Consider the following 16,440-nt stretch of genomic DNA (forward strand, 5'->3'; position numbering starts at 1 on the left):
CGGATCTTACTCTGGTTGACCTACGAGGTTCAGTAGTAACTTGATCTGAAGTTTCATGATCACAATCATTAGCTTCCTCACTAATTGGTGTAGGAATCACTGGAACTAATTTCTGTGATGAACTACTTTCCAATTCGGGAGAAGGTACAATTACCTCATCAAGTTCTACTTTCCTCCCACTCACTTCTTTCGAGAGAAACTCCTTCTCTAGAAAGGATCCATTCTTAGCAACGAATATCTTGCCTTCGGATCAGTGATAGAAGGTGTACCCAACAGTCTCTTTTGGGTATCCTATGAAGACACATTTCTCCGATTTGGGTTCGAGCTTATCTGGTTGAAACTTTTTCACATAAGCATCGCAGCCTCAAACTTTCAGAAACGACAACTTGGGTTTCTTGCCAAACCACAGTTCATAAGGTGTCATCTCAACAGATTAGATGGTGCCCTATTTAACATGAATGCAGCCGTCTCTAAAGCATAACCCCAAAATGATAGCGGTAAATCAGTGAGAGACATCATAGATCGCACCATATCTAGTAAAGTACGATTACGACGTTCGGACACACCATTACGCTGTGGTGTTCCAGGTGGCGTGAGTTGCGAAACTATTCCGCATTGTTTCAAATGAAGACCAAACTCGTAACTCAAATATTCTCCTCCATGATCAGATCGTAGAAACTTTATTTTCTTGTTACGGTGATTTTCCACTTCACTCTGAAATTCTTTGAACTTTTCAAATGTTTCAAACTTATGTTTCATTAAGTAGATATACCCATATCTGCTCAAATCATCTGTGAAGGTAAGAAAATAACGATACCTGCCGCGAGCATCAACACTCACCGGACCGCATACATCAGTATGTATTATTTCCAACAAGTCTGTTGCTCGCTCGATTGTTCCAGAGAACGGAGTCTTAGTCATCTTGCCCATGAGGCATGGTTCGCAAGCATCAAGTGATTCATAATCAAGTGATTCCAAAAGCCCATCAGCATGGAGTTTCTTCATGCGCTTTACACCAATATGACCTAAACGGCAGTGCCACAAATAAGTTGCACTATCATTATTAAACTTATATCTTTTGGCTTCAATACTATGAACATGTGTATCACTACAATCAAGATGTAGTAAAAATAGACCACTCATCAAGGGTGCATGACCATAAAAGATATTACTCATATAAATAGAACAACCATTATTCTCTGATTTAAATGAATAACCGTCTCGCATCAAACAAGATCCAGATATAATGTTCATGCTCAACTCTGGCACCAAATAACAATTATTTAGGTCTAAAACTAATCCCGAAGGTAGATGTAGAGGTAGCGTTCCAACGGCGATCACATCGACTTTGGAACCATTTCCCACGCGCATCGTCACCTCGTCGTCCTTAGCCAATCTTCGCTTAATACGTAGCCCTCGTTTCGAGTTGCCAATATTAGCAACAGAACCAGTATCAAATACCCAGGCGCTACTGTGAGCATTAGTTAACTACACATCAATAACATGTATATCAAATATACCTTTCACTTTGCCATCCTTCTTCTCCGCCAAATACTTGGGGCAGTTCCGCTTCCAGTGACCAGTCCCTTTGCAATAGAAGCACTCAGTCTCAGGCTTTGGTCCAGACTTGGGCTTCTTCACTTGAGCAGCAACTTGCTTGTTGTTATTCTTGAAGTTCCCCTTCTTCCCTTTACCCTTTTTTTAAACTGGTGGTCTTGTTGACCATCAACACTTGATGCTCCTTCTTCATTTCTACCTCCGCAGCCTTTAGCATTGCGAAGAGCTCGGGAATTGTCTTATCCATCCCTTGCATATTATAGTTCATCACGAAGTTCTTGTAGCTTGGTGGCAGTGATTGAAGAACTTTGTCAATAACACTATCATCAGGAAGATTAACTCCCAGTTGAGTCAAGTGGTTGTGGTACCCAGAAATTCTGAGTATATGTTCACTGACAGAACTATTCTCCTCCATTTTGCAGCTATAGAACTTATTAGAGACTTCATATCTCTCAATCCGGGCATTTGCTTGAAATATTAACTTCAACTTCTGGAACATCTCATATGCTCCATGACGTTCAAAACGTCATTGAAGTCCCGGTTCTAAGCCGTAAAGCATGGCACACTGGACTATCGAGTAGTCATCAGCTTTGCTCTGCCAGACATTCATAACATCTGGCATTGCTCCTGCAGCTGGTTTGGCACCTAGCGGTGCTTCCAGGACGTAATTCTTCTATGCAGCAATGAGGATAATCCTCAAGTTACGGACCCAGTCCGTGTAATTGCTACCATCATCTTTCAACTTAGCTTTCTCTAGGAACGCATTAAAATTCAACGGAACAACAGCACGGGCCATTTATCTACAAGAACATAGACATGCAAAATACTATCAGGTACTAAGTTCATGATAAATTAAAGTTCAATTAATCATATTACTTCAGAACTCCTACTTAGATAGACATCCCTCTAATCATCTAAGTGATCATGTGATCCATATCAACTAAACCATGTCCGATCATCACGTGAGATGGAGTAGTTTTCAATGGTGAACATCACTATGTTGATCACTATATGATTCACGCTCGACCTTTCGGTCTCAGTGTTCCGAGGCCATATCTGCATATGCTAGGCTCGTCAAGTTTAACCCGAGTATTATGCATGTGCAAAACTGGCTTGCACCCATTGTATGTGAACGTAGAGCTTATCACACCTGATCATCACGTGGTGTCTCGGCACGATGAACTGTAGCAACGGTGCATACTCAGGGAGAACACTTATACCTTGAAATTTAGTGAGAGATCATCTTATAATGCTACCGCCGTACTAAGAAAAATAAGATGCATAAAGGATAAACATCACATGCAATCAATATAAGTGATATGATATGGTCATCATCATCTTGTGCCTTTGATCTCCATCTCCAAAGCACCATCATGATCACCATCGTCATCGGCTTGACACCTTGATCTTCATCGAAGCATCGTTGTCGTCTCGCCAACTATTGCTTCTATGACTATTGCTACCGCTTAGTGATAAAGTAAAGCAATTACATGGCGATTGCATTTCATACAATAAAGCGACAACCATATGGCTCTTGCCAGTTGCCGATAACTGTTACAAAACATGATCATCTCATACAATAAAATTTAGCATCATGTCTTGACCATATCACATCACAACATGCCCTGCAAAAACAAGTTAGACGTTCTCTACTTTGTTGTTGCAAGTTTTACGTGGCTGCTACGGGCTTAGCAAGAACCGTTCTTACCTACGCATCAAAACCACAACGATTTTTTGTCAACTGTGCTGTTTTAACCTTCAACAAGGACCGAGCGTAGCCACACTCGATTCAACTAAAGTTAGAGAAACAGACACCCACTAGCCACCTGTGTGCGAAGCACGTTAGGAGAACCAGTCTCGCGTAAGCGTACGCGTAATGTCAGTTTGAGCCGCTTCATCCAACAATACTGCGGAATCAAAGTATGACATGCCGGTAAGCAGTATGACTATTATCGCCCACAACTCTTTGTGTTTTACTCGTGCATATAACATCTACGCATAGACCTGGCTCGGATGGCACTGTTGGGGAACGCAGTAATTTCAAAAAAAATCCTGCGCACATGCAAGATCCATCTAGGTGATGCATAGCAACGAGAGGGGAGAGTGTTGTCCACGTACCCTCGTAGACCGTAAGCCGAAGCGTTATGACAACGCGGTTGATATAGTCGTACGTCTTCATGATCCGACCGATCCTACCACCGAAGGTACGGCACCTCCGCGATCTGCACACGTTCTGTTCGGTGACGTCCCGCGAACTCTAGATCCAGCTGAGGTCGAGGGAGAGTTTCGTCAGCATGACGGTGTGGTGACGGTGATGATGAAGCTACCGGCGCAGGGCTTCGCCTAAGCACTGCAACGATATGACCGAGGTGGAAATCTGTGGAGGGGGGCACCGCACACGGCTAAACAATTAACTTGTGTGTCCATGGGGTGCCCCCTCCCCCGTATATAAAGGAGTGGAGGAGGGGAGGGCCGACCCTCTCATGGCGCGCCCAAGGGGGGAGTCCTACTCCCGGTGGGATTAGGATTCCCCCTTTCCTAGTAGGAGTAGGAGAAGAAGGAAGAAGGAGAGAGGGAGAAGGAAAGGGGGCCGCCCCCCCACCCAATTCGGATTGGGCTTGGGGGGCGCGCCCCCTCCTTGGTACTCCGGTAAATGCCCGAACTCAACCGGAACCATTCCGATGCCCAAACATAGCCTTCCAATATATCGATCTTTATGTCTCAACCATTTCGAGACTCCTCGTCATGTCTGTGATCACATCCGGGACTCCGAACAACCTTCGGTACATCAAAACACATAAACTCATAATACCAATCGTCATCGAACGTTAAGCGTGCGGACCCTACGGGTTCGAGAACTATGTAGACATGACCGAGACTCATCTCCGATCAATAACCAATACCGGAACCTGGATGCTCATATTGGTTCCTACATATTCTACGAAGATCTTTATCGGTCAAACCACATAACAACATATGTTGTTCCCTTTGTCATCGGTATGTTACTTGCCCGAGATTCGATCGTCGGTATCTCAATACCTAGTTCAGTCTCGTTACCGGCAAGTCTCTTTACTCGTTCCGTAATGCATCATCCCGTGACTAACTCATTAGTCATATTGCTTGCAAGGCTTATAGTGATGTGCATTACCGAGAGGGCCCAGAGATACCTCTCCGACAATCGGAGTGACAAATCCTAATCTCGATCTATGCCAACTCAACAGTCACCATCGGAGACACCTGTAGAGCATCTTTATAATCACCCAGTTATGTTGTGACGTTTGATAGCACACTAAGTGTTCCTCCGGTATTCGGGAGTTGCATAATCTCATAGTCATAGGAACATGTATAATTCATGGAGAAAGCAATATCAACAAACTAAACGATCATCGTGCTAAGCTAACGGATGGGTCAAGTCAATCACATCATTCTCTAATGATGTGATCCCGTTCATCAAATGACAACACATGCTTATGGCTAGGAAACTTATCATCTTTGATTAACGAGCTAGTCAAAGTAGAGGCATACTAGTGACACTCTGTTTGTCTATGTATTCACACATGTACTATATTTACGGTTAATACAATTCTAGCATGAATAATAAACATTTATCATGATATAAGGAAATATAAATAACAACTTTATTATTGCCTCTAGGGCATATTTCCTTCATAGTCTAGGTTGCCTCATGTTAGGTGTGCCGACTCCTATTTTCTTGCTCAGTTTCGGGTTGGTGGCGTCCTCGCCATCCTCTCGGTTGTCTTTTTTAATCTTTTGACTTGCTTGTACGGGGTTCTCACCCCTCACCCCCCCCCCCTCCCACCCTCCCCCCCCCCCCCCCACCTTGTATCGGTTCAGCGTTTGGGCTTCATATATAAAGTGGGGTGAATGCCTGCTTGGAGAGTTCGCCATGGATATTACAGTTTGCTAGTATCATTTTGATAAAAAAAATTGGTGGCATGTATTCTAACAAATTTGCCATCCGCGACCTTTGAGTTTTGAGAAGAAAATCGTAGATGCAGGTTTTCGCTCCTAAACTCCGTAGATCTCTGTGGCTATGTGCAATTTTACTGATGACTAGATTTCCGATATGGCGATATCCATCCCTTGATCCATGATGTTTTTTCACAGGTCCTATGAATTTTGTGTTAGCACCTTATAATGGTAGTTTGCCGCAGCTGGTATATAATCCCTACTCATGGTCGAAGGTGAGATATTTAGTCATAACGCTACAACACTGGAGATGTTTCCTTTCTCTGATTTGTTAGCCTGTCAATACGCAGATTGCAAGCATCATCTTCTTGGATTCTCCTGTCGGTTCTGGCTTCTCGTATGCTCGTGATCCCAAAGTTTATGATGTCGGGGACATGTCGTCTTCTTTGCAAGCTGTCACATTTCTGAAGAAGGTGAAAAGAAACACTTGTTGTTTTCCCAATAATTGTGTGTGGCAGTTGCTTATGTCTTCTTTGCTTACGTCCTATATGTAGTGGTTCAGCGATCACCCACGCTATGTTTCAAATCCTTTTTACCTTGGAGGAAGTTCATATGCTGGAAAGATGATTCCAGTCATCGCACAATACATCTCAGAAGGTAACTTTGGGTAACACTGCACGTGTCCTATATAAAATATAAACAAATCATATCTTAACAAAGGAAAGCCATCAAACCAAATTTGTCATTTGCTGATTTTTAGAGAGGAAGGATAAAAAACCATCGAAAAAACTAACGCCCACACGTGTGGCATCTTGCACATCGTCCACACGCCTCCATCACCACTCATTTTGCCACGTATGAAAAGATGACATCAACAGGAATTTTTTGGTTTTTGGCTTAAAAATGTTATATCTCTTAATTAAAAATCTATTTTCACCATTAAATCCGTCTCGACGAGATCTTCAAAACTAGACCCCATGTTGATATGTTTCGACGAAATTTTTTTTGCCCAAAAGTTGCCATGATGTTTATGCTGTAGTTGCCATAGTGCTTAAACTAAAGTTATCATGTGGCAATTTTAGTTTGTAGAGCATGCCAATTTTAGTTTTTTTATAATGGCAATTCCAGTACTTTGACCATGAAAAATATTTTTTGTACGAACCATGGCAATTTTAAGTGCATGTATCATGGCAATTTTAGTTTATGGTTCATGACAAGTCTAGTTTCTTAATTCCCTGTTTTATAATATGTCAAAATTTACTTTTAAATGTAGAAGAAAATAGTTGAAACATATCATGGCAATTTTAGTGTAAACATCATGTCAATCCATGTGCAATAGACATGACAACTTTTAACCCAAAAAAATTCATCGAAATATATTGATATGAGATCTAGTTTCGAAGATCTCGTCGCGAGGGATTTAATGGTGAAAACGGATCTTCAATTGGAATTTTTATTTAAGATATAAAACATTTTAAAAACAGAAAATCCAAAAAGATTTCCACATGCATGCATGCAGTGACGTGGCGCAGTCTGTGTGTTAGACTAGCCATAGTGGGAGTAACTTCAGCAGTAACATCAAGTCCAACTAAGCAAATTTGCTTATGTGGCAATGAGTTAATGAGGAGAGAGGTAGTTTGAGTAACTTAGCTAGTTACCGTAACATCACATGTCCCAATGCACTATGAGTCTATAACCTAATAAATAAAGCTTTGCATGACACCACACTTATGTTACTACCCACTCTCAAGGTAGTAACATAGTCTAGGGATATGTGTATGTTACTAGTGTATGTTACTATGCACTGTGGCTAGTCTTATAGGGCGTGTGGGCGGGTTTGGCTCCCACCACACGTGTGGCGTTAGCGCTGTCCAAAACCATTGCGGACCCCTTAAGATAAGTAGTGGACGGACAAATTTAGATGGCCACGTGCAAACTGCAATAAGCCTTCTACTGTACCCCATATTTTCCATTTTTGAAAAAAAGGATACGGATCTATTATAAAAGTTCACCAAAAGTACAAAGCATCCCCAACATAATAAAAAATTACACTGAGGTCTTTGAACCACAGAACGACCACTAACGCCACCAAAAGCTGAAGCGCCTGTGTCGCAACTCCCCTATCAGAGCCAAGCCTGACCTTGTCGATGACAGCCGGGAAGTCTTCGTGCATGTGGCCCTAAGGACCTACACCGTGTAGCTGTAGTCGCCGCCGCTGAACCATTGAATCAATCCGTAGCGCTGGACACCATATGTTGCCGTCGTGAACGCTATGCGAGAAACCTTATCATCGTCATGACAGGAATCTATGCCGGAGCTTCGTCGAATCCTTTCTGATGAGTGAACTCAAGGAGGATCGAAGCCCGGAAGACCATCTCGAAGATGAGATGTCACCATCAGCCTGAACACCGTCCCTGCGAGAAAAAACCTAACCTAACGTACTAGCCGGAACAAAGGCACCGGGATTCCCCTCACCCACCATCGACCGTTGGAGCACTAGGCAAAGGGAAGGAGAATCCATGGGCTGGCGGTGGAGCCGGAAGGGATTAGATCTGTAGCCGCCGCAAAGTGATAGAATATCTTAAGTTATCCGCGTTGATTAGCTGAGCCCCACCTTGCTATAGGTTAGGAGGAGCAACACCAACATATAAACACGTAGGTTCCATATCTGGATATCCTTTTTGTCCAAAGTGAGGGTGAAAATAGAAAGAGGGTTGCTACATAGGCTGACGGCGTATAGAGTTAGGTCTAAAGACAGTGTGGAACCTAGCTAGAGCAGTACATTCACTCTATTTGGAGTGATTTCGATGAGTGTACTGCTTTTCACTATGACATGACACCGGGGCAACGTTTGGCTGTTGGTCACCACTGCTATCTTCATAAGGAAGAAGTGAATTTATGTCGGTCAAACATTGTCTCAATGTCATGTCTCGGTCCAAAGTGGCAAGGGACCAGATTTTCCTTGCTTTAGATTTTGGGGACCAAATCTAGACCTGACAATAGTTGATGGATCAAAAATATATTTCTAGAAGTTAAATGTTGCTCTTTCCTTTTTTTTCTCAGATAAATTTTTATGGTCCCCACCTTTTAACTTGGACACATGCCCATTTATGTCTTTCCTGATAAAGGGTAATATATTAGGCGGTCTTTGCAACAAAGGCCAAGTAATCCATTCATAACGTTCTTTTTGATTTTTTTCTCCTCCAGGAAATGGACAAAGAAGGCAACCTGAGATTAATCTCAAAGCAAGTAATCCTAGCCTTGAAATTATCATTTTGTTTTAGATAGACTGTATTTATAGGTAATAACAAAATGGGTTTGCAAGTCATGTGAAATCATATATTTTCTCCTTTTTCTCTTCATTCACTTTTTTACAGGACTATCTACTTGGTAACCCTATTACGGGCTCCAGGTTTGATGATTTCAACTCCAAAATACCATATGCCCATGGTGTTGGAATTATATCTGATCAACTATATGAGGTAATTCCACAATAATACGTTTGGGCAAAGTGCAGTGACAAAATCATGGATCTTGTTTTCCTTTTCTTTCTCAAAGGCTGCAATGGCAAACTGTGAAGGAGACTATGTAAACCCAGTGACTAAAATGTGCGTGGGGGTTGTAAATACCATTCAAAATGTAAGATTCTTTTACTGGACTATATTGCATTTCTGAAATTACTTATATCAGCTACGGAGTACATTTGATTAACACATTGTTCTCTTGTATTGCAGCTCATATCTGAAGTTGAGGAAGGATATATCTTGGATGATAGATGTGTACGTGCTGCTCCAAAACCTGTGAAGGATGATTCTTTAAGTAGCACGTTTCTATCAGAAGAACAGATTCAGCCAACCGAATCATCTGCTCATCCTACTATCAATTGTTTTGTAAGTTGGTCTTACCCTTGGATTGTTAAATCTATAGAAGATTTTATCAATATGAATTGTTGAATTGTATGACTTGTTCTATCGTTCCTCTAATTTGAATTTGTCTGCATTGCTTTCTGAATGCAGTCATATCGGTACTACCTATCTAACATTTGGGCGAATTACAACAGGACTAGAGATGCTCTTAAGATCAAGAAGGTGACCACTTGATATCTTCTCTGTTTTTCTAAATAGCTGGCAGTCTGTATGGTTTTTGCTTACAATTTTTAGTGACTTGGTTTCATCAATGAAATCGAGATTCAACTTCATTTCATCAAAAAAGAAAAGAAAATCTTCCTGAAAGCATGCCTACACAATAAAGTTATGCACACTTCTGTTGCTCTGAACTTAAATTGACGCCATCATTGCTTAAGAATTATTTGAAATGTTGTTGTGATGATTAATTATTGCACAACTATGGCATATAGGGAACCATTGGCAAGTGGGTAAGATGCAACAGTGAATTCCCCTATACACACGACGTCCCAAGTAGCATAGGGTACCAGTTCAACCTCACCACCAGGGGCTACCGTGCGCTTGTATTCAGGTGAAAATACCATAGGAGAATTCCCGAGTTGTAACATACATTTATCTTTTCTCTTGCGAGAGGATTTGCACATGCTAGTTGTATATTTTTCCATGTCTTAAAATCATGACCCGTGCGTGCAGCGGAGACCATGATCTTTTGGTACCATTTTTGGGAATACAGGCATGAATAAGATCCTTCAACTTCTCCATTGTTGATAACCGGAGAGCATGGCATGTGGATGGCCAGTCTGCAGGGTTAAGTCTCTCTCTTATTGATTTTGCCTCCCACTTTAGACCAAGCTTAAACATTGTTAACCCTTCAATGGATTACAATCCGACTGAACATCCTCACTCAGAAAACCCGGAGTTACATCAATCAAAGCATATAAAGGACACACTGCTACAGCATGATGGAATTACATGTGCACACATAGACCATGGAAAAAGAGAAGTTCTATTGCATATAAGTTTAGCAAATGAGCTTTCCGTTGGGGAAGTGTATAACCTTGTCAGCAAAAGAATTTTGTATGCTTCACGTTTCAGCTATATGTTGCTTTTGTATTGTCTGATTAAGGAATACATTTTCTTGCGCAGATTTACAATTGCATATGCAAACCATATGACATTTGCAACAGTAAAGGTTATATCATTTTCCCTTCTATCTATTATTTCGATGCATAATACAAAACCCATCACATATATTACTAACAATAGACTGATGTGACAGTATAAATCATGGTTTGCTTCTTACGTACGCAGGGTGGTGGTCATACAGCTGTAAGCTACCGGCCTAAACAAGGATTGGCCATGGCTCAGCGGTGGCTTGGCAATAAGCCGTTGTGATGTGTTCTTTCGTTGCACCCTTTTCTCGTGTTATCGTCATGTTAAAAATATATTATATGTCCTTTTTCATCCGTTGGGACTTTGAATAACAGTTTGGCTAAATCTCAGTGGACTGAGACTTAACTAAGTCTCACTTGACAAGATTAGCCATCCAATTTGATGGGCATGTGCCTTACCGGTAATATGTTTGATCGTGTGTAGGCCCGTTTCTGTTTGTTTTATCGCTAAGTCTCACTAGACAAGATTAGCCATCCGAATGAGAACAATATCGCAAGGCGAACTCCAGTGGGAAAATGTCATTTTTCTCTAGTTGCATGTCCATCCTTGACATGCAACTGCCCCCAACACGACCAATTGTGTGTGCCGCTAGGGGGATGGTTCGATGATGGCGTTTCTTTTTTTCTTTTCTTTCTCCCATCGCACTAGAACAATATCGCAAGATGATCCCCAAAGGGGGAAATGTCCTTGTTTCAGTTGCATGCCCACCTGCAATTGCCCCCAACGATGGCCAATTTCATGTCCGGCCTCGACATGCAACTGCCCCGCTGGCGGCCAGTGTTGGAAATATGCCCTAGAGGCAATAATAAAGTTGTTATTATCACATTTCCTTATTATAGATAAATGTTTATTCTTCATGCTATAGTTGCATTAATCGGAAACTCAAATACATGTGTGGATACATAAACTAACATCGTGTCCCTAGTGAGCATCTACTAGACTAGCTCGCTGATTAAAGATGGATAGGGTTTCTTAACCATACACATGAGTTGTCATTTAATAACGGGATCACATCAGCAAGAGAATGATGTGATGGACAGACCCAATCATAAGCTTAGCATCTAATCGTGCCGCTTAGTTTAATTGCTACAACTTTCGTAATGTCAAGTATCTGTTCCTTGGACCATGAGCTCGTGCCACTCCCTAATACCCGAAGAATGCTTTGTGGGTATCAAATGTACTTCGTAACTGGGTGATCATAAAGGTACTCTTCAAGTATTTTGGAAGGTACTAGTTGGGTTGCATGGATCGAGACTAAGATTTGTCACTCCATGTGAAGCAGAGATATCTGTGGGCCTTCTCGGTAACACGATATCCTAAGTAGCTTGGAAGCATGTGACTAAAGTATTTAGTCGCAGGGATGTTTTATTATGGAACGAGTAAAGAGAACTTGCCGGTAACGAGATTGAACTAGGTATGGCGATACCGATAATCGAAACTCGGGCAAGTAAAATATCGCGAGACATAGGGAACTGTACACGGGATTATCTGAATCCGTGACATCGTGGTTCAGACCGATAAAAAACTTCGTTGAATATGCAGGAGTCATTATTGGCATCCAGGTCCCGCTATTGATTATTGATCAGAGAGGTGTCTCGGTCATGTCAGCATGTTCTCGAACCCGTAGGGTCACACACTTAATGTTCGGTAACGCTAGGGTAGTATTGGAATATTCGTAATGGTGAGTCCGAAGGTAGTTCGGAGTCTCGAATGGGATCCGGGACACCACGAGGAGCTTCGGAATAGTCCGGTGGTAAAATTTCATATAATGGAAGTGGTTTTCGGGGTTCCGGGAAAAGTTCAGTCTTTTCGGTAGTTGTATCGGGGAGTTCCGAAGGGTTTCGGAGGTCCACTAGTGGGTCCCACCTGTCCCGGAGGCCTACATGGTCAGAGGGGTGGCGCCCTGGCCTACATAGGCCAGGCGCACCAGTCCCTCAAGAAATTGCCATGTAACCTGCCAAAACAAAGAGAAAATTGCACGAATAGATGATCGACTGTTATTACGGGGGATTGGATGATTTGCCCCACTTTACAAGGGGTTGGATGATTTGCCATGTGATTGTCTCAATGACAGTGGCCCCGGGCCCCACCCGGTAGCCTCTCGGGGGGGGCAAATGATCAAATGGAGAAGTAAAGTGGGGCAAAAGATCCAATTTCTCCTGTTATTACACATTTAAAGTTGGACTCCAGTATAAATTTGATGCCAGAATTTTTACGATGACAAATCAAACTTTTTCACGGCAAATTGTGTTACCTGATCTCCCACCAAAAAAATTGTGTTCTCTAATGATGGCAAATTTAGTTGGCGAGCATAGCAAATCCATCGTAGTTTATTTTTTTGCCAGAAAATTATCATGCTTGCAAACTAAGAGCATCTCCAGCCGCGCCCCCAACAGGCCCCCCAGGCGACTTTTTCGGCGCCGGCGCCAAAAAAAGGCCCAGCCGCGCCCCCAGGATGACGAAAAGCGCCGGTTCGGCCCTTTTTCCGCCCGGCGGCCGCAGGCCGAACCCGGCGCGCTGGGGGCGCTTGGGGGCTCTGGCGCAAGGGAAAAGTGCGGCTGGCCCACGCCGTCAGGTGAAAAGTCAAGATTTTCTTCCCCGACTCGCCTCCCACACCCCGCGCTCTCGGCCGCCACTAGGTATATCCCGGCGCCGCCCCGCCGCTCTTCACCGGTAGATAGCCATTCCCCGCCGGAAAAATAGCAGAGGTTCGCCGCGGCAGCCCCTCCGACACCAGCTGGGCGTTTTCGGCCGCCGTTTCCGGCCGCGGAGGGGCAGTTTAGCGGCGGGTGCACGCCCACCGCGCGCAAGGTGTTCGGCGATTTGCCTGCCTTGGCGATGGACTCGGATGACGAGGAAGTGCTCGCCGCGCTGCTGGAGGAGGAAGCCGAGGCCGACGTCCAGGAAGAAGAGCATCTCATGGTGCTCGCCGCCCTCGCCCAGCTGCTGGCGAGCAATGAAAAGCCGCAGCGAGGTGGCTCGGCGCCGGGGCGGGTGAAAGCAAAGAACCGGCATCGTCTCGAAGGCTACTGCATGCTCTACTCCGACTACTTCGCCGATGCTCCACTTCACGGCGATAGAACATTTCGGCGCCGTTATCGGATGAGCAGAAAGCTTTTCCTCAGGATTGTGAATTCCATCCGGGAGTTTGACAACTACTTCAAATGCAAGATGGATTGCACCGGCAAACTTCGATTCACCTCCATCCAGAAATGCACGACAGCGATGAGGATGCTTGCATATGGAGCTCCCGGTGACTCACGGGACGACTATGGGCGCATGGCCGAGTCCACCAGCATAGAGTGTTTCTACAAGTTCTGTCGGGCAGTGGTGGCAGTGTTTGGACCGCAATACTTGAGAACACCCAATGCGGAAGACACTGCTCGGATCCTAGCACAGAATGCAGCAAGAGGATTTCCTGGGACATTTGTGAAGACCATCAAAAACCCTGTGCCTGGAGGCAAGAACTGTTGGAAATATGCCCTAGAGGCAATAATAAATGGTTATTATTATATTTCTTTGTTCATGATAATTGTCTATTGTTCATGCTATAATTGTATTGTCCGGAAATCGTAATACATGTTTGAATACATAGACCACAACGTGTCCCTAGTAAGCCTCTAGTTAACTAGCTCGTTGATCAACAGATAGTCATGGTTTCCTGACTATGGACATTGGATGTCATTGATAACGGGATCACATCATTAGGAGAATGATGTGATGGACAAGACCCAATCCTAAGCATAGCATAAAAGATCGTGTAGTTTCGTTTGCTAGAGCTTTTCCAATGTCAAGTATCTTTTCCTTAGACCATGAGATCGTGCAACTCCCGGATACCGTAGGAGTGCTTTGGGTGTGCCAAACGTCACAACGTAATTGGGTGACTATAAAGGTGCACTACGGGTATCTCCGAAAATGTCTGTTGGGTTGGCACGGATCGAGACTGGGATTTGTCACTCCGTGTGACGGAGAGGTATCTCTGGGCCCACTCGGTAATGCATCATCATAATGAGCTCTATGTGACTAAGGCGTTAGTCATGGGATCATGCATTGCGGTACGAGTAAAGAGACTTGCCAGTAACGAGATTGAACAAGGTATTGGGATATCGATGATCGAATCTCGGGCAAGTAACATACCGATTGACAAAGGGAATTGTATACGGGATTGATTGAATCCTCGACACCGTGGTTCATTCGATGAGATCATCGTGGAACATGTGGGAGCCAACATGGGTATCCAGATCCCGCTGTTGGTTATTGACCGGAGAGGCGTCTCGGTCATGTCTGCATGTGTCCCGAACCCGTAGGGTCTACACACTTAAGGTTCGGTGACGCTAGGGTTGTAGAGATATGTGTATGCGGAAACCCGAAAGTTGTTCGGAGTCCCGGATGAGATCCCGGACGTCACGAGAGGTTCCGGAATGGTTCGGAGGTGAAGAATTATATATAGGAAGTCAAGTTTCGGCCACCGGGAAAGTTTCGGGGGTTACCGGTATTGTACCGGGACCACCGGAAGGGTCCCGGGGGTCCACCGGGTGGGGCCACCTATCCCGGAAGGGCCCCGTGGGCTGAATTGGGAAGGGAACCAGCCCCTAGTGGGCTGGGCGCCCCCCCATGGGCCTCCCCCCATGCGCCTAGGGTTGGGAACCCTAGGGTGGGGGGCTTCCCACTTGCCTTGGGGGGCAAGGCACCCCCTTGGCCGCCGCCCCCCCCCCCACCCTAGATGGGTTTGGCCGGCGCCCCCCCCCCCCTCCCAGAGGGCAGCAACAACACAGCCTTGGGCGCCTCCCTCTCCCCCTGCAACACCTCTCTCTCTCGTATATGCTCGGCGAAGCCCTGCCGGCATCCCGCTACATCCACCACCACGCCGTCGTGCTGCTGGATCTCCATCAACCTCTCCTTCCCCCTTGCTGGATCAAGAAGGAGGAGACGTCGCTGCACCATACGTGTGTTGAACGCGGAGGTGCCGTCCGTTCGGCACTCGGTCATCGGTGATTTGGATCACGGCGAGTACGACTCCGTCATCCACGTTCATTGGAACGCTTCCGCTCGCGATCTACAAGGGTATGTAGATGCACTCCCTTCCCCTCGTTGCTAGTACACTCCATAGATGCATCTTGGTGAGCGTAGGAAAATTTTAAATTATGCTACGATTCCCAACAAGAACGCCTGGTTTGCGAAGATTCAGGAGGCTTGCAGGAAGGATGTCGAGCGGGCATTTGGTGTGCTCCAATCTCGATTTGCTGTTGTCCGGTACCTCGCTCAGACCTGGTCGAAAGATCAAATGTGGGAGATCATGACCTGCTGTGTCATCTTGCACAACATGATCATTGAGAGCGAGCAGGAAGAGCCAGTGTTTGACACTGAACCATACCACAGGCAGGGTCCTCTTGCCCAAGTTGATCACCAGCTACCGGCAACCTGGACTGCCTACCTCAGTATGCGTCGGGAGATTCGAGACCCACAGGTGCATCATCAACTGCAGCAAGATCTGATAGAGCACCTATGGAGGCTCAAGGGCGACACCGGGCGCGACGTGTGATGAAATATGAGTTTTTATTTGTTGAACTATATAATTTGTATTGAACTATTTGTTGTTGAACTATTTTGTTGAAGTATTTGAATTTTCTGTGATGAAATATGTGATAAAAAAATATTTATGATAATTGAACGTCGAGCCACGGCGAACCACGCCGAATATGGGCCTATTCTCGCCCATATGGGCCTTTTTCGCCGAAATGGGACTTCAAAAGTGGGCCAAAATCGGCAACTAGGGGCGACGACTGGGCGCAAAACCGCCCCCAGCGCCGAACGAATCGCCGGCTCGCCCCGAGGGGGCGATTTTTATGCGTCCTGGGGGGGGGCAACGGCTGGA

The 16,440-nt window shown here is 44.7% G+C and overlaps 1 protein-coding gene across 2 annotated transcripts; it reads left to right on the plus strand.

Moving 5' to 3' along the window:
• The first annotated feature begins 8,274 nt into the window (after positions 1-8,274).
• On the plus strand, positions 8,275-11,335 carry LOC109751903 (serine carboxypeptidase-like 18). Of its 2 annotated transcripts, XM_045227364.2 has the most exons (6): positions 8,276-8,969; positions 9,046-9,126; positions 9,222-9,377; positions 9,504-9,575; positions 9,845-9,963; positions 10,086-11,335. In XM_045227364.2, the coding sequence occupies exons 2-6, from the start codon at positions 9,052-9,054 to the stop codon at positions 10,129-10,131; spliced, it is 468 nt and encodes a 155-aa protein (XP_045083299.1). In that variant the 5' UTR covers positions 8,276-8,969; positions 9,046-9,051; the 3' UTR covers positions 10,132-11,335. The 2 variants fall into 2 exon arrangements, with proteins under 2 accessions (XP_045083300.1, XP_045083299.1); XM_045227365.2 differs by having other exon boundaries at positions 8,275-9,126.
• The last annotated feature ends 5,105 nt before the right edge of the window (positions 11,336-16,440 follow it).

The sequence above is a fragment of the Aegilops tauschii genome, chromosome 4, assembly GCF_002575655.3.
Source record: "Aegilops tauschii subsp. strangulata cultivar AL8/78 chromosome 4, Aet v6.0, whole genome shotgun sequence".
Taxonomy (NCBI): Eukaryota; Viridiplantae; Streptophyta; class Magnoliopsida; order Poales; family Poaceae; genus Aegilops; species Aegilops tauschii.